This window comes from Lissotriton helveticus, chromosome 1_1 (assembly GCF_964261635.1).
Source record: "Lissotriton helveticus chromosome 1_1, aLisHel1.1, whole genome shotgun sequence".
Classification (NCBI taxonomy): domain Eukaryota; kingdom Metazoa; phylum Chordata; class Amphibia; order Caudata; family Salamandridae; genus Lissotriton; species Lissotriton helveticus.
Window position 1 is genome coordinate 1,154,249,508 of NC_136057.1, and position 26,836 is coordinate 1,154,276,343.

Genomic DNA, 26,836 nt, shown 5'->3' on the forward strand with positions numbered 1-26,836 from the left:
AAATTTGGGAAGTATAAGCATCTTAATAATGTTAGTGCGGCCCACTAACGTAAGCCTAAGATTATTTATCCTCCTGAGGTCCGCGCTTACTTTCCTCAGTAAGGGGGAGATGTTGCGTTCAACTACTGTCCCTAAGTTAGGGGAGATTTCGACCCCAAGATAGACTGCTGCCGAAACCACTCGTGGATCATTACATTGAGCTACACTGTTTTTAATAATCTGTGTTTTGGCTCTATTGAGCTTGTAACCAGAGATATTGCCAAAATTTAGGGCCTCTTGTTCTATCTCACCAATTGCCATTACAGGATCAGAAGTAATTATTGCGACATCGTCCGCGTATGCCAGGACTTTAATTGCTATCTCATTTACGCACATGGGGGGAATACTAGGATTAAGATTAAGATTACGTAAGTAGGGATCCATATACAGTGCGAATAAAAGAGGAGAGCTAGGACAGCCTTGCCTTGTTCCTCTTCTAATCTGCACCGCCGTTGTTAATTCCCGATTGATTTTAATTCTAGCCGTTCTGTAAGTGCTTCCTGTTGAGGTTTAATTTTTGTGACAGGAGCCTCGTGCCATACTTGTAACTATTCTCTGACCCTGCTTCGAGGGTCAGAGCAGGGTCAGAGAATAGTGGCAAGGAACTCTGGAGGCGCCGCTCAGGAAGCACTTACAGGGTTACCCTTGGGCACCAGCTGTAACCATGTAAGTGCTTCATGTAAAATGTGTCCCGCTTGCGGATATTTGTGCAATTTCGCGAGATTTGCCGATCGCGAAATTGCAGAAAATCTGCAAAAATTTCGCGAGCGGAACGGATTTTCGCCCCACACTTAGCCGGAGTGGCGGTTATATTGACGATGCGGACGTCACGACGACGACGAACATGGGGCCGCCGGCGTCATAAGGAGTGGACCCAAGCCATCTACCGGCAGGCAGGGGTACTGCTAAGAAAAATCTTACGGATTCAGCCTGACGCCTGGAAATTCAAAGGTTAGGACTCTGCGGCTAGATGTCTCTATCAGATTTCATTTTCCCTTGATCTTAGGTACCAAACAAAATTAGGAATAAGATACAATGGCGTATTATAGCAGGATAAGTCACACAGAGAAAGAGGGAACAGAGTCACATGGAGATTTCTAACACTTATTGGACCTCAATTGGTTGTTTTGGCAACTATTTTTCATCATAGTGCTAGGGAAAATTGCTTTTGTAGTTTTTTCTATGGCTACGGTGGAAATTGAAATGAAGTTGGAAAGTATAATTCTAACCTCGGTACCATAGACCGAAATATTTTAGACTGTAGTAAAGCAATTACAAAATAATGTTTAGAAGTGAGTAAATGCGAGGCATTTTACACTGAAGAAATATATAAACCTATTTTAGCATAAAGGAATGCGACCACTTTATTGGAAGAGGAAGGTGTCTGCAATCTTGGAATAGGAAGGAAGTACTAGTAAAGAGGAGACCTTTCAAAACAGAGCAGAAGGGGATTTAATCAAGCAGACGATCTAAGGGAGGAGTCATCCAACAGACCAAGACTCTTCCAAGACAACAACAAAGTGTAATCATCCGGGCCCACCACCAGATCGTGATCTAATGCAATAGTGTGTGGTCTGCAGCCCATATGCCTCGAACATTATGTTAAGGTAGGAAAGGTTCCCAGTACAGATTGACAGTGTTATGGAATGGTTTTGAAATAATAAAAACAGGTCTACTGCGTAAATTAATTTTCCCTGCATAGAGAGAGATCATGGGTTTGCAGGGCTTATCGGCATCCTATGGAGGTTGTCTGAAATGGATAGTGTTTAAGCAAGTTAAGCAAATTAAGGCAGGTTAGGTTGAAGACGAATAAGGCATTCCAGGGGTGCCTGTGACATGCTTTCTAGCACAAGGAAACCTGATAATGTAATTCAAAAGGGGAGAGGATGTAGCCTAACGGCTAAGGCGGGCAACCTCAAATCTGGGGAACTGGGTTCGACTCTGCAATGACGCTCAACATCCTGTGATTCTGGGCAAATCACTTAATCTCCCCGTGCCTAACAAAAATGAATGTGTCCTCATGAACGTAACTGGTGCTTATGTAAAGCGCTCTGATCCCCAATTTTGGGTCAAGTTTGTGCTATATAAAATTTCGAAGAAAAAAGAAAGTGAGGAAGAGAGTACTTCTGCATAAAATTAAACACAGAGGTCATCGTCAAAAGTAGAAGTGTGTTTTCCATAAATCAAATAAAAAAAGTCTAAAGGATTACCTTCTTTAGGAGTTACGCTTAGGAAGGCACCACTGGAAAACTGATCCCTAGAACATCAGCTACCCTTTATTACTGCTGCAGTGGTGAAGTATTCATCCAAATTAATTGCGTACAGGCAGCTTGAAAGTTTCAATGGGTGTATTAAACCCACTGAGAGTTTCTGAAGTCTGCCTGAAAGCCAGCTGAGAGTTTCTCAGGACTGCGTGATATGTTTTTAGACCATATCCAGCAGAAAATAAATGGGTCTTCATTATAGGCTGTGTGTTTATGAGCCACATGTTTTTGGGAGGTAGCTACAGGGAATGAAACCAGGGTTAGCCTAACGAACATGCACTTGTACACTAACTTTCTGAAGCAGAGCTGCACTGGGAGCCACAGATGATACACACTGGTTACCCTTTTTGAAGCACTCGTAGGATCAACCTGCACAGATGGCAGGCGTACCGATAGTGACTTCCAATACCACACTTATAGGCTTTCTATGGGTTTCCACCTCACAACACACCCTTCAGCATCAGGCTATTGTAGTCAACAACTGCCTTAGTAACACTCTTGGACTTCAACATATGCTAATTTCTGTTGCTCTTCCTCCTCCATCAATCTGAAGTGTGGTGCTTGTGCCCATCTGTGCGCCCTACATAACCCTCTCCCCTCACAGGTGGTGGTGAGATCATTTAATTTCACTGGCATGCAACAAGTATAAGGTGAGCAGCCTCGTTCTCTCCAAAATTGTTGTAGGGCTGACAACAGCTGTGTTGGCATACAGTGCGTCTACGGACCTACAAGTCAAAAGCATTGTAAATTGGGATCCATCCATTCCTTGGCTGGTGTGCAAGCCTCTGATAAACTACATGGAAACTCTGGAGTAGAGGTACACGAGCAGTGTGGATTCAAAATATACAATACCAATACAGACTAAGATATTAATAGAGAAGCAATAACATCTTTAATACCTTTAAAAACCTATGTAAAATACTAAACACAGTTTTTAAAAACAGCTGCAGTTTAAAGGTATTGCATGTCTTCGACATGTGACTGTGTGATATCCCATGATTATATAACTTTTGTACCAGTTAGGTCTCATCTTTCTGACTGCCAAAATGCACCACTTGTACCTTGTAAACTGAAATATAAATCTATCTTTACAAAGTTTGGTTAGTCTGATAAATCTGCTGAAAACATGGATGACTAAACAAGCGAACCTCCCTCTTTTGGGAATAAGAAAGTCTCTTTAGGAGCAGTCAGAGTATTTTTTCCCTTGGTATGCTTCAAGGAGTCCCCTGTTTGGCCAATGCCTGCACCTATTAAAGTATATGATCTACATGAGCATTTTGGTTTGAAAGATAAGAGGATTTAGGTGGAAAACAGAAGGATTGTCTTTTCTAGCAGCCATGTTTTTCTAACAGTCTGAAGGACTTACAAGGCTGGTGCTGCACTCTTACAGGAAATATACATATTAAGGTCTTGATGTGTACAGTAATAGAAATACTTCATTTGGAATTAAGGAAAACAATATTTTCATATAAGTCATGTGTTGTATGGTCTTGTGTGTTTATAATATAGCATTGGTAAAAGACATTCAAGGCACCATGCTTATACGTACCTGTCCGTTTTAGATGAAAATAAACATCTTTCAATATCCACACCATATATTTCAACTGCATTAGAAAAGCGAAAATCTTGTTGTATTCATTCATGCAGTTCTCAGTGATGACAATATTAAGAGGCCAGTCAACCTATAGAAGTAAAGCACTATTGTGAAGATGTTTACGTGTTATTCATGATTTACTTAAAATCATGTCAGATGAACCCTCAATAAACATCATGCAAGACAAACAGGCATATACAGCATGAAAAGTTACATTTTTTAAAATAGTACAACAACACACTATCTTCAGTTAAAGGCTTTGTTTAAAGGGATGGCTAATCTAAGCTGGGTGAGGAATTCTCAACAGAATATAGAGTGCTGGAGAATGATATAGGTCAATCTACTCTTGATCTTCATTCAGTGAGTAAAAGTAGCAGCTGTTCAGGTCGATTTAGCGCATGTCAGGCAGTGGCTCTGGAACTGGGTGTGCTAGAATTCCTGCAGCAACCACCATAAAATGTAAAGGGTAGTGAGTGAATATTAAAGGGATCTTCAAATGCTTTACTACTGCCAGTAGTTTTGCATTTTAAAATACAAGCTATTCCATATCCCCTACATCTCTAATGAGGTAAAGTTACTGGCCAGCACCCCTACTCTAAATAGTGTTCCAGCATCACTGTTGTCAGGTGTTGTGTGCTCTGTCCTTCTGCAGTCTACACCTCTGAGCCTTGGAAAATCCCATGCACGGTACATCATGAGTGAAACACACTTTGGCTATTAGTAAGCTCTATGCAACATCATGGATAATTAGCAACTGGATTAAGAATAAAAATACTCAATAGGAAATAATTATGAGTGGACAGAACTGGGTATTCAATCCCAGGGAAAGGTGTTTAGTCTGCTAAATACACTATTCAAGTTAATTACTCGGAATGCAAGTCAAAACAGGAAAAAGAACAGCTTTAACTTAAGCAAGTGAATGATCCAGGCTTTCAAAAATGCTTCAGTTACACCATGACCTACAATCATGCAACAGAACCAGTTTGTAGGCTGGCTTAAAAGTTCAGCAGGATGCCACATCATCTGAAAAAAATACAGCTACATATGTTCTGGCAAGTATATCAGCCGCTGCATGGGTGATTTTTCCATGGAGATATGGCAAGCTAACCAAACGCAAAGACTCCCTGTTCCGTTTCTGTTAAAAGGTAGGAAGGGCTGTGTTTGCAGGAAAGAGGGCACCAATATTTGTCAACTTCCCTGTGATTGATATCTTTAATTTCAAGAGCCCCAGCTGCTATTCTAGTGCCAACAGCAGAGACAAACCTATACCTAAGGCGTGAATATAAAGCAAGGAAAATCCACTTCATACTAAGAATCTAGTCTACAGGAATTTTGGAGGTCAGGTAGGGTTCAGCATCGATGGAAAGTGGAGGCACAGAGGTTTAAAACTAATTCTCCCTATACCCCTTTACCTTTACCTTTGTGGCTTGTTATCCAGCTGGGCATACAACACATATGTTCCATCACTGCAGTTGGCTGATTGATAAGCCACCACCTTAAATGGTAAGTACCCTCACCGTTTCTCCAACAGATTGTTCTACCATTCCCATCTTGCTGTTCCTGTAATCTATTCATATGTGATTCATGACCTGATCCTATATTGTGCTAGGTGCACCTGAAGTATAACCAAAGCACATCATTTTTATCCTACTTACTGTGTTAGTCTAGCCACTCTGCTATGGCTTCAGGCCTTGAGTCTCTCCCTTAGCTTCGCCCTTCACTAACCAGGTTTTAGCAGTTTTTGTCAGCCTGATGCTGTGTGATCACTCCCCTATTTCCAAGATTCAACCGAAGAGTCGAATTAATATAGACCAAAGGGACACTGGAAAAACAATGTAGAAGTACTCAAGCACAAAGGGAGCCTTGGTTGTTACAGACAAGTCAGAGTGTTTGTTAAGGTTCATACATACTCACTGGTCTTTGGTGCCTTTCTCCCAGCTTTCTCAGCTGGCTCACCTTTTCTTCACATTCTTAGAGGCCTTGTATAACTTTCTGGGTCCGCTTTTGCACCCCTTCTCGCCCTCTCTTTTGCCCACTTGGCCAAGTACGCTTTAAATCGCATCCCCACCATCCACCCCCTGAGCCCTCCCACCACACACCCACCCCAGTCCACCAAGTCCCTTTCTTCCATGAGTAGTTTTGCTTATTTACTGAGTCACTTTATAACTTGGGCAGCATGCACCTCAATTGGACTATCTAGGTAGCACGCTTTGATCTATTTCTCTTTATTTGAACCTTTTCCATAGATCTTTGACCTCTTTTGGCAATAGTTTAAATTGAGTATAAGTCACACAGAAGTACTTCGGCCAAGTGTAGAAAAAAGGGTAGAGAACAAGAGTTAATAGAGTTATTTAGCTCAAGAAGGACGGATGCTGTCTGGAAGCTAATGTGAGGGGAGAGAGATCCCTCAGGACGAGAACTCTCACTCACCGTTAGGTGACATGCTGAATCATATGGGTTCCCTCATCACACCGTAGTGTGGGCCACGACTCGCCATAGACTCTAAGATGAAAGGAAAGTGGCAGAGAGGGACGCCATGATGTTGTTTCTGTTTGTTAGAGTGTATTTTACAGGCTCCATTGCTGCCCAGGTTTGCCCCTCATGGGCCATTGTCCCTTCCACTTTGCAGAACTAAGGTAAGGGCCGAGGCATCTCTGCTCACCCAGCCAGGCAGCTCTAGCTGTGCTCCTCACTGTGATCCTGCTTACTGGTGCAGCTCACCACATTGTCACTCTACGAGAAACCTCTGACAGCACAGGTCAGTCCTCAGGTGTATAATGGAGATACAGTGGGTCGAGATGCTTGGGAGCATGGAAGAGAGTGCGAGTCAGGTTCCCAGGAGGGAGCCACCGCTTTGGGTGCATTAGTTCTGTGCAGTCCACTGGCAGAGTTCTCCTGCCATCTTACTGCTTCCCGGAGAAAGTTATTGAAAACTACAGAGGCTAAAGAGGTACAAGGAAAAAACTCAGAAATCGGCTGGGCAAGTTGAAAGAACAGGAAGAAAAGTAATCATTGTAGGACAGTGTAATAGTAAATGCAAAATGGCATAATCTTGACTTAAGCTACTTGCATGCGAATGAAGACACTAATGAAGTTGCACTGAGACCTGCTGGGAATGCAAAGGAGAAGCTGGAAAAGAAAATCTCATAGAAAGGAGGAGTAAAAAAGGAGACATTTCCTGCCCAACAGGATTTGTGTATAAATCACCAAGAGTAGGCTAATATCACAGAGAGTACTACAGAGACATGTGCTGCTGCGGGAATTATCAAGTTCCATGGTCTGCCGTTTTTCTTAACTTCACTCCCACTAAAAACAAGGCTTCTACTAATCAATTGAGGAGGCAGTGGGAGAGCCATTTGACCTTCACATAAGCATTAAAAGCCATCAATCAAATCTGCCACTACTACATCAGCGCAAAAGGAAGTTGGAAGAACCCTCTAAGGATACACATTCCCTAGTGTATCCGGTAACAGGTAGAGAGAGTGAAAATATGCCTCTCATCAGGTTCTTCAGTGAGCAGGAAGATGATGGCAACATCAACTGAGGAAAAAAGAAATTCCGTAATCAACCTAGGCTGGAGCACAAAACTAGACCACACTAAATGCATATTGGAAAAAAGTTCAAGTTTCCGAGCAGTGCAATGGTCATCCAAATTCATTTGCACAAGTGAACTAGAAGAAGTGAGTTCTGAAAAGACCACAGTCTGCATTAAACAAAGGCCGCTTTGTGGGATTTCCGGAGGACAGTGAGAAAGGCAACATGGAGGCATTTCTGACCCAGTGGCTGGAAGGGTGGCTCCCCCCGGAGTCCCTCTCGCGCTGCTCTGTGGTTGAGCGGGCGCACCGAGCACTTCTACCGAAGCCGCCTGTGGGTGCTCGTCCTCGGCCAGTGATAGCCAGGCTGCTCAATTACCATGACCGAGACACTATACTGAGACAAGCTCGCGCAAAAGAGCCCCTAATGCATGAAAATCACAAGATTCTGATATTCCCCGTTTATACTAAGCTGGTACAGCAACAAAGACAATCCTTCACTGCGGCTAAGGCACGACTGCGAGATCTTAAAATCCAATATGCCCTGCTTTATCCGGCCCGCCTACGGGTGGTCTTCCAGTCACAGACACAGTTCTTTAACTCGCCGGAAGAGGTTTTTGCTTGGACAGACGAGACAGTCCGCATCAGAGTGCATACTCCTCCGGGTCGCGACTTCGATTCGTCTTCCACGGGGGGGCCCCCGAGAACTCCCCGGAAGTCGCGAAGTAGGAGCAACTAGAGATCACGCTCTCAGAAGCGCCAGCCTCCCGCGATGTAGCGACGGGGGACACCAATGAGGCGGATACTCAAACTCTGGAGCCCTGAGGCCCCGTGCTACTCCGCAATTCCTTGGCGCAGAGCCCCGGATGTCTACTAACGGAACATGATTGTACCGGGGACGAAGATTATACTTGAGACTCACCACCAGAATTTTTGCTTCATCGTAAATGTGTAGAGGGTGGACGTGGGTCGGGGGATGCCTAAGAGAGGGCGGACACACCCACGGGGTTAGCAAGGTTAGTTGGGTAAGGGGTAGGTTAAGATCGGGTGGGTAGTTGGTGGGGATCCTTTGGCATAGTAGGTCTTTAGCCTCCCGTTGGGGGCTGGTGATACTCTATACCGTGACAGGTACTTCAATGTTGATGAGGTATGGGGTGGGGGGGTGGTTGGGAAGTTGTGGGCATGGCTTGGGGCGAGGGAAGGGTAGGGAGGCAGTTGGGGGGGAGCGGGGGGGGGCTTAAGGGGGGGTTGGGGGAGTTGGGGCAGTTTATATCGGCACAGTGTCCATTCGAGTCCGGTTAGAATTCTATGTGTGTGTATGGTCCACGACACCTAGGGCCCAACCCTATTTGCCCTTCGATGGCAGTTGACACCCACTAGACAGACCCTCCACGGGCGTCCCTGCGTGTTGTGAGTTGGAATGTGCGGGGGATGCTCGATAAAATTAAGAGGGGCGCAATCTTGCGGCTGGGGAAGAGGGAAAAGGCGGACGTGCTACTCTTGCAGGAGACACACCTCCTGGGGACCAAAACTCTAAGCTTGCAAAGCTATGGTTACCAGCAGGTGTTTCATGCTGGCTTTGTGAAGGGGTCACGGGGGGTTGCAATCCTCATCCACCGCAGATTGTCCTATGTACATGAGACGCAATGGGTTGATAGTCACGGCAGATATGTTTTCATTAAGGGAATGGTGGGAGATGAACCTATGGTCTTTGGAAGTGTGTATGCCCCGCCCCCGCTGCAGGAGGCTCTCATTGAAAAAATGTTTGATGTATGGGCTGGAATTCCAAATGTGATGGCGATGGTGGGTGGTGACTGGAATGACGTAATGAATGGGAGAATGGATCGTTGCAGGCCTGGAGGGGGTCTAATGGCGGATACCCCCACTAGATGGAGTAGCATGGTGCAGGGGATGGGCTGGATTGATGCATGGCGATACCACCATACACATAGCCGCAAATACACATATGTCTCTGCAGTTCATAGGTCGTTCTCTAGAATTGCCTACCTGTTTATCCCCCAGGCCTGGATAGGGAGGGTTGCCTCCACGTCCATGCTCCCACGCGGTCTGTCGGATCATTCCCCAATAACGATGGACTTGCGCCTGGATAGGAGACGGCAGCCTTTTAGGTGGCACCTATCCACGTGGCATCTGCAACAAGACAGTTATCAGTCGCACATGAAGGAGGCCATAGCTCAGTATTGGGACAACAATGATAGGCTCGAAACTGATGATGTGACCCTTTGGGAAGCCCTAAAGCCCGTGCTCCGCGGCGTAGATATTGCATGGTGTGCCGCAGCCTGTGTGACCCATAGGGAGGCTATGGACGAAGCAGCGAATCGGGTCCGGGACCTGGAGGTGTAGTGCAGTACGGGGGGGATGCAGATGCCGTAGGGCAGTTGCTCCTAATGCAACAGTCATATACTTCTCTGCTGCTAGATGAGGCTCGCCAGTTATGGTTGGCTACGCAAAGTAGAATTTATCAATGGGGGGATAAATCCAGCACCATGTTATATAGGCTCTGCCAGAGTACTTTCCAGGCGCACTCCCTACCAGGACTCTGCGATGAGGTGGGGGACCCAGTGACAGCCCCGGCTGCTTTGGCTGCCAGCTTTGCGCAATACTATGCGACCCAATATGCCCCTCGGGAGTATCTTCCAGCGGAAGATGTAGACAAATTCCTAGCGGATCTCCCGCCACGGGTGCTTTCAGATGAGGGGCGTGCTCGACTTGAACTTCCGCTGTCGGCTGAAGAGCTGGACGCGGCGCTAGGAGAACTAAACACTGGTAAGGCCCCCGGGCCCAATGGCTTCCCCTGTGAGTTCATGAAGACATTTCATCTCCAATTAGGAACGTATTACAGACGGGCACTGGAGGCAGCCAGGGAATGTGGTCGCCTTCCGGCGGACTGGCGACACGCGGAAATCGTGGTCTTTTGTAAACCTGGGAGGCCTCCTGCACAACATGAATCTTAGAGGCCGATATCGCTTCTGAATGTTGAGGCGAAGCTGCTGGCGAAAGCCTTGGCCAATCGTCTTCTCCCATACATTGCTGAATTGGTTCATCCGGACCAGGCCGGGTTCATGCCCCACAGGGCGACGAGGCACAATATCAGACGCGCACAGGTGGTGGTGGAGGCGGTTCGGGCTGCCAAGATTCCGGCGGCGCTCCTCCTGGCAGACATTGACAGAGCATTCGACTCTCTGAGTTGGGTCTATCTTCGTGCCCTCCTATCTCCCCTGAACCTTGGGCCTCGTTTCCTTTCCTATCTACAACTGCTGTACACAGACCTGACGGCATCTGTGAGAGTGGCGGGAGCAGTGTCCAGCCCCTTCCCTATAGGCCGGGGCACCCGACAGGGCTGCCCCCTTTCACCCTACTTATTCGCCCTGGCAACGGAGCCGCTTGCGGCGTGGGTGCGAAAGGACGCACAGATGCGAGGTGTTGAATGGGAAGCAGGACCGTCCGACAGAATTGCGCTCTACGCCGATGACGTCCTTTTCTTCCTCACAGACTTAAACAGATCAGGGCCAAGGGTCCTCGAAATAATGGGAATATTTGGTGAGGTGTCCGGCCTTCACTTAAACTTACGGAAATCTACGCTGTGGACACTGGGAGACCGCCGGGGCCTAGGACCCTGGGCGTCCGCATTGCAGGAGGCGTCTGGAGGCGTTAAATACCTTGGAGTATTCCTGACGGATGTCCCGGGGGTCTCTTGGGCACGCAACGTGCTGCCTGTTTGGGACCGCGTACGTTCAGACATGAAAACATGGTCCAGAATGCCCCTGAACGTCTATGGCCGTTCGGCCATATTCAAGATGGTGGCTCTCCCACGTCTACTCTACCAGCTGCAAAATCATCCCTACCCTATTCCACCACAGTGGTTCCGACAGGTGAACTCGGCGCTGAGCCAGTTTCTTTGGGCAGGTGGGGTGGCGAGAGTGGCGCTCCGTACTTGCTTCCTCTCCACTTATTGTGGGGGCTTGGCCACATCAGATATTTTGTCCTATTACCAGGCGTCTCACCTCTTGATTCTGAACGAATGGTGGTATGGGGATCGAGGCGACCCGGCCTATGCCCTGGAGAGATACCTGATGGATCCAGACACGCTGCACACCATTTTGTATTCGGCGGCTATACGAAAGAGGCTCCCAGTGGTTACCCGGGTGGTCTTTCGGGTGTGGCGTGGAGCTCTACGCCGCATGGGATGGTGGAACAAATTGACGAGGGAGACCCCCTTATGGCAAAATGGGCGGTTTCCGGCTCTGGCATCCCTGCGGGGCTTCAGCGGCTGGGACGCTATTGGAATATCGGCCTTGGGCCAGGTTATGAAGGGTACGACCCTTAAATCGTTCCAAGCCTTGAGAGAGGAATATGATATGCCCCGGACTCAGTTTTTCAGATACCTGCAGCTCCGACACGCTCTATCTCCCTCCTTGGTCGGCCTAGACTCCTTGCCCGAATTTAGTCCCCTGGAGGCTAAGGTGTTCATGGGTGAATTGGACACTAAGAAAATCTCAAATATATATCAGACACTAGTTACGCACTGCTCCTCATCCCTAGACAGGCTACGATCCACATGGGAGGGGGACATAGGTGACCTAGAGGAGGAGGAGGACTGGAGAGAAGCTTTGGAGGCCCCGAGAGGGGCGGCAATTGCGGTGCTCCTGCGTTTTATCCAATTTAAATACTTACATAGAGCCTACTATACTAGGGACCGATTATGGAGAGCTGGTCTGATTGCCTCCCCTGATTGCCTGCGGTGTGGCCGTGCAGTGGGCACCTTTATACTTACGGTGTGGGCGTGTGATAGGCTGATGAGATTTTGGGCTGGTGTCTGGGATTGCTGGTCTGAGGTGCTGGGTTTGGACTTCCCCCGCTCGCCGAAGCTGGGCCTCCTTCATGTTCTGGAACAAGTGGGAGGTAATATCTATAAACGTCATCTGCTGCTCCTGTGCCTCATAGTGGCCAAACGAGATATAGCCTGAGCCTGGAAGGACCCCAGGGCTCCCTTAGTAGGGGTGTGGAAGAGGGGATTGGACTTTTGCATGGGGCTGGAGTGCCCGGTGTTCGAAGCCAGGGGCTGCCCCCAAAAACATTTTAAAATATGGAAGAGATGGGCGGAATATAGAGGGCTGTGGCTGGAGCCGCCAGCGCACCGAGATACTGATGCAGGACAATTGCATGTTGACCCTGGGTGAAACGATACACACACGAACTATGTTTTTGGTATGTTCTGGTTACTGGACTACGCTGACACTGTGCGGGGTTGGGGGTGGGATCCGGGCGGGAGGACTACAGGGAGGGAGGTGGGGGGAAGGGAGTTCGGGGATGGTCGTTCTTATCAAATGTTGATTGAACTGCTTGAAAATGATGGTTATTTCTCTGCACACTGCTCCTCTGGCATCAAGAGGGCAGTGCCCTCTCTGTACTCCTTCAACAAAAACAATAACATTTTGTTCTGAAAAAAAAAAGAAAGGCCGCTGGACAAGGTCAAAAAGATTGCAGTCAATGAGATTTGGAGCACCCTGCTGACACGTCACAGCTGAATTACCTCATGCATCATGGTCGATGTGGTTCAATGTTGCTCGCTTCAAACACAGTTCTCACAGTTTGGTGGCCAGTGCCAGTACCAGTATTCTTTTCAAGTGTATCCCCAGACACGTTTTTCTAGATTCCTCTTTCATCAGTGGGGAAAATGTTCATAGGTCGCTGGACGGGCTGCCGCAGTTTCCTCAGGGTTAGTGCCACTCTCAGCGCGCAGGTGCTCACAGAGCTCGTCAGCTCACGGCCCACAGGAGCCATCTTAAACAGTCAATGGGATTTGGAGCACCCTGCTGACACATCACAGCTGAATTACCTCATGCATCATGGTCGATGTGGTTCAATGTTGCTCGCTTCACACACAGTTCTCACAATTTGGTGGCCAGTGCCAGTACCAGTATTCTTTTCAAGTGTATCCCCAGACACGTGTTTCTAGATTCCTCTTTCATCAGTGGGGAAAATGTTCATAGGTTGCTGGACGTGCTGCCGCAGTTGCCTCAGGGTTAGTGCCACTCTCAGCGCGCGCCTTATACAACCCATCCATGTCTAATTCAAACTCCAGAGCATCTGTGCAATGACTGCTACAAGCAACGAATAGGGATGCTATTTTAATTACAAATGCACAGGAAAGATCAGGCAGCCTTCCCTAAATCTGATACTCTGAAAGGACAGATTAGCTCCCTAACTGAGGCCTGCTGTGGTGCAGAAGAATGGGTAACTGCAATTGAAATATTCCCACAGCCATAGGCTGAGACGCATGGTTGCTTTTACAGAGCCATATTGTGCAAATGCTAGGTCTAGGGAAACCAGACTCTAAAAGGAAAGCTCTGCATAGACAGGATTCCTGATTGATTGAGAAAGCAGAGAAAGGCCCTCAGCAAGGGAGGCAACGATCAATTAGGTTGTAACAATACTTAAGGAAACTGTTCTTGGGAATTAAGACAAAGATCTTCCTGCATTACTTATAACAGCTCTGGTCCACCGGGTCTCCACCATTCCTTGAAAAGCAAGACTAAGATTTCTAATATTAATTGCCTTTTTCAAGATATTCCACTAAAGCCCAAGAGAAAAATATTGAAACAGCAATCATAGCAATATTCTCTATCTTTCTTAAAAACGAAATGAAATGCAGGCTCTTCTGCCCAAAGAGGATAGAACGTTCCTGTCAAAAATTAAATGTGGTGAGAACCTTTTAAATAAAGGTATCAATGAAGACTTGCATTATTGCACTGTTCAGAGTTCACATAACGTCACATAATGGTAAATAAGGAAAATGCTACTTACCAGTATGCATCTGTTCTTGGCATGTAGAGCAGCAGATTTCTACACTTTGCATTAGATCGCCACCTGGTGTTGGGCTTGGATGATTGCATGTTGTTGTCCTCTTGGAAGAAGTCTTTGTAGTCACGAGATAGGTGACTCCTCCCTTGGACGATAGTGCGCATGGGCATCGGCTTCATCCTTAGATTGTTTTTCGCCATGACGGGAAATGATGGAGTTAGTAGAAAGATAGAAGGGATGTCCATGCGTGTATATCTAATTAAGATAAAACTGGAACAGATACAGGTTCCGGGGAGGCGGGAGGGCGTGTAGAAATCTGCAGCTCTACATGCCAAGAACAGATGCATACTGGTAAGTAGCATTTTCCGTTCGAGGCATATGAGCTGCAGATTCTACACTTTGCATCTATTGTGCAGCAGTGTCTCCCCTAGCGGTGGTCACCTGTATACGTTGCAGTAGTTTGAAAGAGTTTTGAGGACAGCTTGGCCTACTGCAGCTTGCTGCTTGGCTTGCACATCAATACAATAGTGTTTAGTGAAGGTGTGTGTTGTAGACCATGTTGCTGCTTTGCAGATGTCTTCTAGGGGAATGTTCCCTAAGAAGCCATAGAGGCTCCTAGTTTGCGTGTGGAGTGCGCTCTAGGAGGAACTGTTAATGTGCGTTTTGCCTTGTGATAGCGTATTTGAATACATTGAACAATCCACCTTGCAATTCCTGATTTAGAAATGGGGTTGCCTTTATGTGGTGGAGAGAAAGCTACAAATAGTTGCTTTGTTTTGCGAAAGGATTTGGTCCTATCGATGTAATAGAGAAGAGCTCTTTTGACATCTAGTCTGTGTAGAGCTTTCTCTGCTACAGAGTCTGGGTTTTGAAAAAACACTGGTAACTCTACAGATTGGTTTAGATGAAAAGGAGTAATTACTTTAGGAAGGAATTTAGGATTAGTCCTTAGAACCACTTTGTTACGGTGTAATTGTAAGAATGGTTCTTGTATAGTGAAAGCTTGAATCTCACTAACTCTTCTAAGAGAGGTAATAGCAATGAGGAAAGCAGTTTTCCATGTGAGAAATTGCAGTTCACATTTGTGTAAAGGTTCAAAAGCGGGTCCCATGAGCCTGGTAAGAACAATGTTTAGGTTCCACCATAGAGAGGGTGGTAACCTAGGAGGAATAATAATAATTATTTTAAAAACAAATCTTTTTATTGAGAAACTTGGCTTCGTAACAATGCACATCAGTCAGTATCAGAAGTTCATTGGCAGATACAGATAGAATTAATCAAGAATATAACCCCCCCCCCAGCAGTATCCCTGTAGCCTACCCAGAACAAGCATTCCTTGCGAACAGTTCAAATGCAGTAAGTACACTCCAGAAGGAATAATTATTTTTAATCCTTCCATAAAAGCTTTTATTGCTGGTACTCTAAACAACGACATATGTTGTCTTTTTTGTAGATATGCCGCAATGACTGCAAGATCTAAGCGTATAGATGAATATGCTAGATTACATCTCTGTAAATGGAGAAGGTAACAGATAATATTTTGGATAGAAGCATCTAAAGGATCAATTTGGTTATTAGCGCAGTAAATGGCAAATATTTCCATTAAGCAGCATAGCAAGCTCTAGTAGTAGGTCTTCTGGCTTCTTTAATGATATTTATACAGTCTGGTGGCTGGTTAAGGTAACCAAACTCTAAGACTTCAGGTGACAGATTGCGAGATTCAGTTGACTTGGATCTGGATGCCTGATGGCTCCATGGTTCTGCGTTAGCATGGATGGTGTCGGAGACAGTTTTTGGTGTGGAACTAGAGAGAGTTCTAGCAGTGTGGTGAACCACGGTTGGCGTGCCCATGTGAGAGCTACTAAGATCAGTTTGAGAGACTGTTGTCTGAGCTTGCGTACCACTAGTGGTATTAGTGGGATTGGCGGAAACGTCAAACGTCATCTGCTGCTCCTGTGCCTCATAGTGGCCAAACGAGATATAGCCTGAGCCTGGAAGGACCCCAGGGCTCCCTTAGTAGGGGTGTGGAAGAGGGGATTGGACTTTTGCATGGGGCTGGAGTGCCCGGTGTTCGAAGCCAGGGGCTGCCCCCAAAAACATTTTAAAATATGGAAGAGATGGGCGGAATATAGAGGGCTGTGGCTGGAGCCGCCAGCGCACAGAGATACTGATGCAGGACAATTGCATGTTGACCCTGGGTGAAACGATACACACACGAACTATGTTTTTGGTATGTTCTGGTTACTGGACTACGCTGACACTGTGCGGGGTTGGGGGTGGGATCCGGGCGGGAGGACTACAGGGAGGGAGGTGGGGGGAAGGGAGTTCGGGGATGGTCGTTCTTATCAAATGTTGATTGAACTGCTTGAAAATGATGGTTATTTCTCTGCACACTGCTCCTCTGGCATCAAGAGGGCAGTGCCCTCTCTGTACTCCTTCAACAAAAACAATAACATTTTGTTCTGAAAAAAAAAAGAAAGGCCGCTGGACAAGGTCAAAAAGATTGCAGTCAATGAGATTTGGAGCACCCTGCTGACACGTCACAGCTGAATTACCTCATGCATCATGGTCGATGTGGTTCAATGTTGCTCGCTTCAAACACAGTTCTCACAGTTTGGTGGCCAGTGCCAGTACCAGTATTCTTTTCAAGTGTATCCCCAGACACGTTTTTCTAGATTCCTCTTTCATCAGTGGGGAAAATGTTCATAGGTCGCTGGACGGGCTGCCGCAGTTTCCTCAGGGTTAGTGCCACTCTCAGCGCGCAGGTGCTCACAGAGCTCGTCAGCTCACGGCCCACAGGAGCCATCTTAAACAGTCAATGGGATTTGGAGCACCCTGCTGACACATCACAGCTGAATTACCTCATGCATCATGGTCGATGTGGTTCAATGTTGCTCGCTTCACACACAGTTCTCACAATTTGGTGGCCAGTGCCAGTACCAGTATTCTTTTCAAGTGTATCCCCAGACACGTGTTTCTAGATTCCTCTTTCATCAGTGGGGAAAATGTTCATAGGTTGCTGGACGTGCTGCCGCAGTTGCCTCAGGGTTAGTGCCACTCTCAGCGCGCGCCTTATACAACCCATCCATGTCTAATTCAAACTCCAGAGCATCTGTGCAATGACTGCTACAAGCAACGAATAGGGATGCTATTTTAATTACAAATGCACAGGAAAGATCAGGCAGCCTTCCCTAAATCTGATACTCTGAAAGGACAGATTAGCTCCCTAACTGAGGCCTGCTGTGGTGCAGAAGAATGGGTAACTGCAATTGAAATATTCCCACAGCCATAGGCTGAGACGCATGGTTGCTTTTACAGAGCCATATTGTGCAAATGCTAGGTCTAGGGAAACCAGACTCTAAAAGGAAAGCTCTGCATAGACAGGATTCCTGATTGATTGAGAAAGCAGAGAAAGGCCCTCAGCAAGGGAGGCAACGATCAATTAGGTTGTAACAATACTTAAGGAAACTGTTCTTGGGAATTAAGACAAAGATCTTCCTGCATTACTTATAACAGCTCTGGTCCACCGGGTCTCCACCATTCCTTGAAAAGCAAGACTAAGATTTCTAATATTAATTGCCTTTTTCAAGATATTCCACTAAAGCCCAAGAGAAAAATATTGAAACAGCAATCATAGCAATATTCTCTATCTTTCTTAAAAACGAAATGAAATGCAGGCTCTTCTGCCCAAAGAGGATAGAACGTTCCTGTCAAAAATTAAATGTGGTGAGAACCTTTTAAATAAAGGTATCAATGAAGACTTGCATTATTGCACTGTTCAGAGTTCACATAACGTCACATAATGGTAAATAAGGAAAATGCTACTTACCAGTATGCATCTGTTCTTGGCATGTAGAGCAGCAGATTTCTACACTTTGCATTAGATCGCCACCTGGTGTTGGGCTTGGATGATTGCATGTTGTTGTCCTCTTGGAAGAAGTCTTTGTAGTCACGAGATAGGTGACTCCTCCCTTGGACGATAGTGCGCATGGGCATCGGCTTCATCCTTAGATTGTTTTTCGCCATGATGGGAAATGATGGAGTTAGTAGAAAGATAGAAGGGATGTCCATGCGTGTATATCTAATTAAGATAAAACTGGAACAGATACAGGTTCCGGGGAGGCGGGAGGGCGTGTAGAAATCTGCAGCTCTACATGCCAAGAACAGATGCATACTGGTAAGTAGCATTTTCCGTTCGAGGCATATGAGCTGCAGATTCTACACTTTGCATCTATTGTGCAGCAGTGTCTCCCCTAGCGGTGGTCACCTGTATACGTTGCAGTAGTTTGAAAGAGTTTTGAGGACAGCTTGGCCTACTGCAGCTTGCTGCTTGGCTTGCACATCAATACAATAGTGTTTAGTGAAGGTGTGTGTTGTAGACCATGTTGCTGCTTTGCAGATGTCTTCTAGGGGAATGTTCCCTAAGAAGCCATAGAGGCTCCTAGTTTGCGTGTGGAGTGCGCTCTAGGAGGAACTGTTAATGTGCGTTTTGCCTTGTGATAGCGTATTTGAATACATTGAACAATCCACCTTGCAATTCCTGATTTAGAAATGGGGTTGCCTTTATGTGGTGGAGAGAAAGCTACAAATAGTTGCTTTGTTTTGCGAAAGGATTTGGTCCTATCGATGTAATAGAGAAGAGCTCTTTTGACATCTAGTCTGTGTAGAGCTTTCTCTGCTACAGAGTCTGGGTTTTGAAAAAACACTGGTAACTCTACAGATTGGTTTAGATGAAAAGGAGTAATTACTTTAGGAAGGAATTTAGGATTAGTCCTTAGAACCACTTTGTTACGGTGTAATTGTAAGAATGGTTCTTGTATAGTGAAAGCTTGAATCTCACTAACTCTTCTAAGAGAGGTAATAGCAATGAGGAAAGCAGTTTTCCATGTGAGAAATTGCAGTTCACATTTGTGTAAAGGTTCAAAAGCGGGTCCCATGAGCCTGGTAAGAACAATGTTTAGGTTCCACCATAGAGAGGGTGGTAACCTAGGAGGAATAATAATAATTATTTTAAAAACAAATCTTTTTATTGAGAAACTTGGCTTCGTAACAATGCACATCAGTCAGTATCAGAAGTTCATTGGCAGATACAGATAGAATTAATCAAGAATATAACCCCCCCCCAGCAGTATCCCTGTAGCCTACCCAGAACAAGCATTCCTTGCGAACAGTTCAAATGCAGTAAGTACACTCCAGAAGGAATAATTATTTTTAATCCTTCCATAAAAGCTTTTATTGCTGGTACTCTAAACAACGACATATGTTGTCTTTTTTGTAGATATGCCGCAATGACTGCAAGATCTAAGCGTATAGATGAATATGCTAGATTACATCTCTGTAAATGGAGAAGGTAACAGATAATATTTTGGATAGAAGCATCTAAAGGATCAATTTGGTTATTAGCGCAGTAAATGGCAAATATTTCCATTAAGCAGCATAGCAAGCTCTAGTAGTAGGTCTTCTGGCTTCTTTAATGATATTTATACAGTCTGGTGGCTGGTTAAGGTAACCAAACTCTAAGACTTCAGGTGACAGATTGCGAGATTCAGTTGACTTGGATCTGGATGCCTGATGGCTCCATGGTTCTGCGTTAGCATGGATGGTGTCGGAGACAGTTTTTGGTGTGGAACTAGAGAGAGTTCTAGCAGTGTGGTGAACCACGGTTGGCGTGCCCATGTGAGAGCTACTAAGATCAGTTTGAGAGACTGTTGTCTGAGCTTGCGTACCACTAGTGGTATTAGTGGGATTGGCGGAAAAGTGTACGCAAATCTGCCTGACCAGTTCATCCATAACCCATTGCCCTTGGACAACGGGTGTGGAAACCTGGCAGCGAAGGTTGGGCATTTTGCGTTTTCGTGTGTGGCAAACAGGTCTATGTATGGATGACCCCACTTGTGAAAGAATGGTTGAAGAACTTGCAGATGTAGTTCCCATTCGTGAATCTGTTGTGTCTGTCGACTTAACAGATCGGCTATCTGATTGTGAACTCCTGGAAGGTGTTCTGCGAGCAGATATATCTTTTGTGGAATGGCCCATCTCCAAATGTTTTGTGCCAGCTGGGACAGTTGCAGGGAATGTGTGCCTCTTTGGTTTTGTATGTAGTACATGACTGTCATGTTGTCCGTCCGGATTAAGACAGCTTTGTTCTGTATGTGCACTTGGAAAGACTGCAGTGCTAGGAAAATTGTCAGCAACTCTAGGTGATTGATGTGAAGCACCTTTTGTTGAGCGGTCCACCTTCCCTGAGTTGTGTGGTGGAGCAGAAGTGCTCCCCATCCTGTCAGGGATGCGTCTGTTGTCAGTAATATCTGTGGAACTGGCTCGAGGAACGGCCGCCCTTTGCGCATGTTTTTGGTGTTCCACCACTGCAGAGAGCGATGTGTGCGGCTGTCCACCAACACCAGGTCTGTTAGTTGTCCTTGTACCTGATTCCACTGATGTGCTAGACATTCCTGCACTGGCCGCATTTGCAGTCTTGCATATGGTACAATAAAAATGCAAGATGCCATCATGCCTATTAATTGCATGAACACTCTGGCTGAGAGAGAGTGTTGGTTTTGAAACCTTGTAACTAAGGCTTGAATGCTCTGTATATTGGCTGGACTGGGATAAGCTAGAGCTGTATTGGTGTTTATGGTAGCCCCTAGATATTGATGTACATGAGAGGGCTGGAGATGTGACTTGGTGTAGTTGATTGTAAACCCCAAGTCGTGCAGTGTTTGAATCGTTTGAGATGTGTGTTGGACACACTGATTGAATGACTTGGCTTTTATGAGACAATCGTCTAAGTATGGGAAAACGTGGATATGTTGTCTTCTGAGATGTGCTGCTACTACTGCTTGGCACTTTGTAAACACTCGTTGTGCAGTTGTGACCCCGAATGGAAGGACTTTGAACTGATAGTGTTGTCCTTCTAGTACAAATCTGAGATACTTCCTGTTAGAAGGATGTATGGGAATGTGAAAGTAGGCGTCCTTGAGGTCTAGTGTGGTTAGGAAATCGCCTTGTTGCAACAATGGGAGAACTTGTAAAGTGATCATGTGAAAATGATCTGAGTGTATATAGAGATTGAGAGGCCTTGAGTCTAGAATTGGTCTTAGTGTTCCGTCCTTTTTGGGTATTAGGAAATAGAGTGAGTAAACCCATGTTCCTTGATGTTTTAACGGAACTAGCTCTATTGCATCTGTTTGCAGCAATGAGAGAACCTCTTGTTGGAGCAGCGTTAGATGTTCTGTGGACATTGGACGCTGTCTGGGTGGTATATGTGGAGGGGTAGCTGTTAGCTCTAGGCAGTAACCATACTGGATAATTTGTCTTACCCACTTGTCTGTTGTGATGGAATTCCAGACAGGTAGGAACTGTGTTAGTCTGCCCCCTACAGGAGTGGAATGCTGTTGGGGGAGCAGAAGGAAGTCACTGTTTTGTGTTGGGAGAGGTTCGATTATTATTATTTCCTCGACCTCTTCCCTTGTTGTTGTTGCCTCTGTAGCCCCCTCTAAAGTATCCTTTATTAGAGGATGTTTGTGTATTTGTTTTAAAAGAAGTTGAATTGTCTGCTCCAGCTTGTTTGGAGCCTCCTCTGTAGAAGGAGCGACAAAAGGAGCCTCTTGCTTGGGTGGACTGCAGAGCTCCCATAGACTTGGCTGTGTCAGTGTGTTTCTTCATTTTTTCAAGTGCTGTGTCTACCTCTGGACCAAACAATTGTGGTTGGTTGAATGGTTGATTTAAGATAGTAGTTTGCACCTCTTGCTTAAATCCTAAAATGCGTAGCCACGCGTGAAGTCTAAGGAGGACACTGGTGTTTATTGCTCTGGATGCAGTGTCTGCTACATCTAGTGTGCATTTAATGGAGGCATTTGATATACGCTTACCCTCTTATATGAGGTCATCTGCTGGTGCCTTATATTGGTCAGGTAGATGTTGTAAGAGCTTATCTAGCTGATCATAGTGAGCCCTGTCGTATCTTGCGAGGAGGGCCTGTGTGTTAGCGATGCGCCATGTATTGCTAGCTTGGGCAGCTATTCTTTTTTCTGAAGCATCTGTGATCTTTGATTATTTATCAGGAGGTGGTGCTTCACCTGATGTTTGGGAATTTGCTCTTTTCCTAGCGTTTGAAACTACTAGGGAGTCTAAGGGTAGCTGTCATTTAATGTAGGCAGAATCCCCAGGAGCTGCTCTGTACTTTTTCTCTATCCTTGGGTTTATGATTCTAGCTCTTACAGGATCTTTAAACACTTCTGGTGCCTGTTTAATGACTCCTTTGATCATTGGCAGTATTTGCACAGATTTTTGAGAGTGTTCAAAAGTGTCTAGTAAAAAATCTTCCTCTGCCTTATCTGAATGCATGGTGAAATTGTGATAGATGGCAGCCCTATTAATTAAGTGTCCAAACCCAATATTGTCTTCTGGAGGAGAAGGTTTAGATGGATATATATGTGGGTCAGGAATATCTGGTACATCCTGTGGGTTTGGATACTCCCAGTCTGATTAACCTGTTGGGTAGGGAAAAGGGTCATCTGGGTTTCTCGCTCCCCCCATGCTATACTCCTCATTATCAACATCCTGAGGAGGTGTATGTTGTGGAGAATGAGGAGGAGAATTTTGAGGGGAAATGTTTAAAGGAAGAGCAGGTGAAGGAGATACAGGAGAAGAAGGGTGCGTAGGAGATGTGGCAGAGTCCTTCTTCTTGACAGGCACTGGAGGTGTAGGTGCTGTATCTGACCCCCTCTTCCTGTGTGGTGTGGTGGAAACATGTCCTGTTTCTGGATCAATGTAGATCCTTCTTTGTAAAGGATCCACATTGATCTGGTTGGAAAAACTCCTCTTCTTGAGGCACAGCCTTCAGCGCTGATCTTTTCGGTTCCGAACCTGTTTGTTGCTTGTCTTTAGCCTTAGGAGCCGATGTTGAGTACTTTGGCGTAGATTTTGGCACCAAAGGTATTGTCTTTGGAGTCGATGCCTGTTTTGTGGACTTGGAAGGATCGGAAGCAGGCTTTGTTTGTTTTGGCATCGAGGGTATCGGCTTCGGAGTGGACGCTGTTTTCGGGGCATCGGAAACAGGCTTCGTTGTTTTCGGAGCCGCTTTGTCTCTCGGAGTCGACGGTTTCGGAGTGTCTTTCGGAACCGTGACTTCTTTTTGTTTCGGTGCAGAGGGAGCAGGTAGTTTCGGCACATGCGGTTTGCTCGGTATGGAGCTACCGGAAGGCTTCATTATTTTCTTCAGAGCCGGACTCGATGGTGGGGCTTTCGAAGTGTTTTTTCGGTCTCAACTGGGCCCCGCAGGCGGAGTGTTGACCTTTGCCTTCGATTTTGGTGTCTGGGCTGGGGTAGGGGCAGTGGTACTCACACGTTGACCCGAAGGTATGGAGTCATCTGCCTCGGATACGATCTGGAGATCATTGGAAATTTCCACCGAGACACATGGACCTTCGTCGAAGATATCCACTGGTTCCCGCGCTGATCTCTTCATGTCGCGTCAACCGGCCTTCTGATCCCAAATGATCTTTTTCGATCAAAAGGATGCACAGGCTGTGCAGCTGGATTCGTCGTGGTCTGGCGATAAGCACAGGTTACAGACCTTGTGATGGTCACTGTGTGGAAATTTTGTTCCACACTCGAGGCATCTTTTGAATGGTGTCCTTTCCATGAGGTGTAGGCCTCACGGCGTGGGTAGGCCCAACGACCCGCGTCGACGACCAGAATCTAGCTGACGAAGTCTAGTTTATGTTTATTGGTATCAAAAGATGCTTGGTGAAGTTTGAAGACATTTTGAAGTACTTGAAACGTAGATTTCGAACCGGAGCGGTAAAGTTTCATCCGAACCCAGTGGCGGAAAAAAACAATCTAAGGATGGAGCCGGTGCCCATGCGCACTATCGTCCAAGGGAGGAGTCACCCATCTCGTGACTACAAAGACTTCTTCCAAGACGACAACAACATGCAATCATCCGAGCCCAACACCAGGTGGCGATCTAATGCAAAGTGTAGAACCTGCAGCTCATATGCCTCGAACAGCTACATATCTGGAAAATGTTACCCTGTAACCATATCTTTGAAGCAAGCAGTACTCTAGATTAACATGGTCTGCATTCTCCTCTAATCTAGGGTTGGGTGCGGACATTTGCAGGTTGTTTTGTTTAACTTTCTTTGCATGGGGAAGGAGACACCCCCTGTGAGGGCTATGACGTGGACCCCCCAGAAGATCCAGACTCAGACTGGAAGCCTGCTAAAGCTCCCCATCGGATGACACTACTGCACACCGTGCTGTGATACAGAGAGCATCACTTCACCACAATGTTTGAATGCAAATGATGCAGGAGAATGACTTCCTCATTGAAATCCTCTCCAAGACCAAAGGTCATGTAACATCTTCCAATGCTTTTCAGAATGTTCAAAATTACTTCAGGGGACTTTCCAAACCCAGTGAAGGCCAGGATTTTCATCCAACCAAATGGAAGAAAATAAATGTAAAGCATTCCCAGATTACCCTGTGTACATTGGGGGTCATTCTCTCTTTCTGCCACATGCACTTGACCGGATCTGATGGCATGCCTGAGAAAAAGCAACTGAAAACTATTTCAGTATGAGAAATCATATGCCTTTAAAATATACAGATTGTTTGTAAAATAAAAAATAGAAGGGTGTGATAAAAACAAATCCTGTGAAAAAGGGGTAGGGAGGACAAAGGTCACTGCTTTGTAATTTGTCACACAGGAGTCAGAAAAAATAGACTCGAAGCAACTGCAAGCTGTAGGAGTCAGATTTCAGCCCAATAGAGATATTGCTTCTTTGGCTTTTCCCTGCATTGTATTTAATTTTATTAAAAGGGGTTGTAAAGTTAACTTGAGGCTATTAGTTTTAATTTAGAGTGATTTAAATGAAAAACAAATGGAATTCAGCAAATGTAGCTTCAGACAGGCTGCAGTTTTTTTAATTTAAAAAAATGCCAATTTCAAAAGTAACATTGAAAAGGTACAGAAGAGCTCATGGATCCTAAACAAAGGTGGAACTCTTCACATTTCTATGACAATTAACCTAGATCACACAATAAAGACTCCCAATGTCAACATAATTAGGAATCTGATAGAAATTTGAGTGTAACAGAAAAGAAAAACCACAATTATTAATTTCAATTCTTACCTTATATCTTAGCTCTAGGCAGCTCAGAACATCTGGTTCGTTAAGCTTAAATATTTCTGGAAGGAATTTGAGAGCAAATGAGAGGTTAACAGCAAGTTGAGAGTCCCCGTGAATGCTATACTGCAACGCCTTGCTTAGGATTGAATTGAGAACCAAAGGATTGAGAAGTTCTCCAGGCGTCTGCCCTGATCCCAGCTGTAAAAAAGAAAAAGTAATATTCAGATCTAAGAGTTAAAGTTGTTTTCGTATTTTTTAATGATGTGTTTTCTTAAGACAACTATTAACAATATTCATTTACATTAAAGACCAACCTTACCACAATCATAAAACTGCAGTTACAAAATGCTCAAGAATGTCAGCTAGAAAAAACGTCACGGCTGCAAGCAGCTGCTGAAGTTTCAAGCACAAGTAACAATTTAGACTGCCACTACATAATGATGGTACAGGCAATGATTTCCTGTACTATTCTATTGTACTTTGCTTAATTTTTGTGTTGTTTTAAAGTTGGAAGTCTATTTTGGGCTATTTCACTTTGCTGTTAAAAGGGTGAAGTTGAATGTCTAGAAACATTAGTAATCTCCATCTATCACCCCACTCGGATCAATGTAATACAAGGAAGTTTGTTCACTATGAATGGATGGTACAAGAATTCACCACCTTCGTTATTGCTTTATTGTGCCCGCAGTCACGATCCTCAGGGAAAAGCTTCATTCTCAGTTTTACATGGAAAGTACATGAAAGATAAAGACTAGCCTAAAGTGGAATTGGCGATCGAGAGAGAACAATGACAATAACAAGGAGATCAAGGGATAATTAAGGACATAAAAAGGAAATGTTTTATTTGTGGTGGACTAGTAAGTACATATAATGTGAGAGTGAAATGCCATGCAGCCCAAACAAGGCTTCAATAAAGGTTTGAATAAGGGGTGGGTGGAGCTCTCGATGCTTTGCTCTGCTTTGCGGAGTTTCAATAGCGGTGCCAGAGTGTGCTGCTTCTTTCTGCTGCTCAAGTAGATTTTCTACTTGAGTTGCAGCTTTCTCACCACGAACTGCAGCTTTATCAAGGCAGGTGGTAGTTAGTGACCTACCCGCATTGTGAAATCTCGCCAGAGGCTGTCTAGCGCTTGATTTTCTCACTCGCCAAAACGCTGCATGTGAACTCCACCGGAGAAGCTGGGTTTACCACTCACCCTTAGTTTGCATACCACTGGCAGAAAAATGTGAAACAAAAACGTAGACTAATTTCATGGTATGTGTCAAAGTTTCTTTAAATACTGTACCTTTTCGAACAGTAAGTCGCTGAGAAATTGAGCAAATTCACCATCCTCCATCAATAGGAAATGTCTTAAGGCTTCAAAGTGCTTTTCAATGTCTAGTGCCACAAAGTAGTAATCAATAATAGCCTTATTCACGAGGGATACACTGGAAAAAAGCACATTCTTA

At 45.4% G+C, this 26,836-nt stretch overlaps 1 protein-coding gene across 3 annotated transcripts in view; it reads right to left on the minus strand.

The window, feature by feature from the left end:
- TUBGCP6 (tubulin gamma complex component 6) overlaps window positions 1-26,836 on the minus strand; it is a 610,570-nt gene that overhangs the window by 146,776 nt on the left and 436,958 nt on the right. For all 3 annotated transcript variants that reach the window (XM_078678997.1, XM_078679005.1, XM_078679003.1), the window contains 3 exons: window positions 26,674-26,815; window positions 25,394-25,588; window positions 3,853-3,985 (listed from right to left, as the gene is read on the minus strand). In XM_078678997.1, the coding sequence (XP_078535123.1) occupies window positions 3,853-3,985; window positions 25,394-25,588; window positions 26,674-26,815 (470 nt within the window). The remainder of the gene's footprint in view (window positions 1-3,852; window positions 3,986-25,393; window positions 25,589-26,673; window positions 26,816-26,836) is intronic.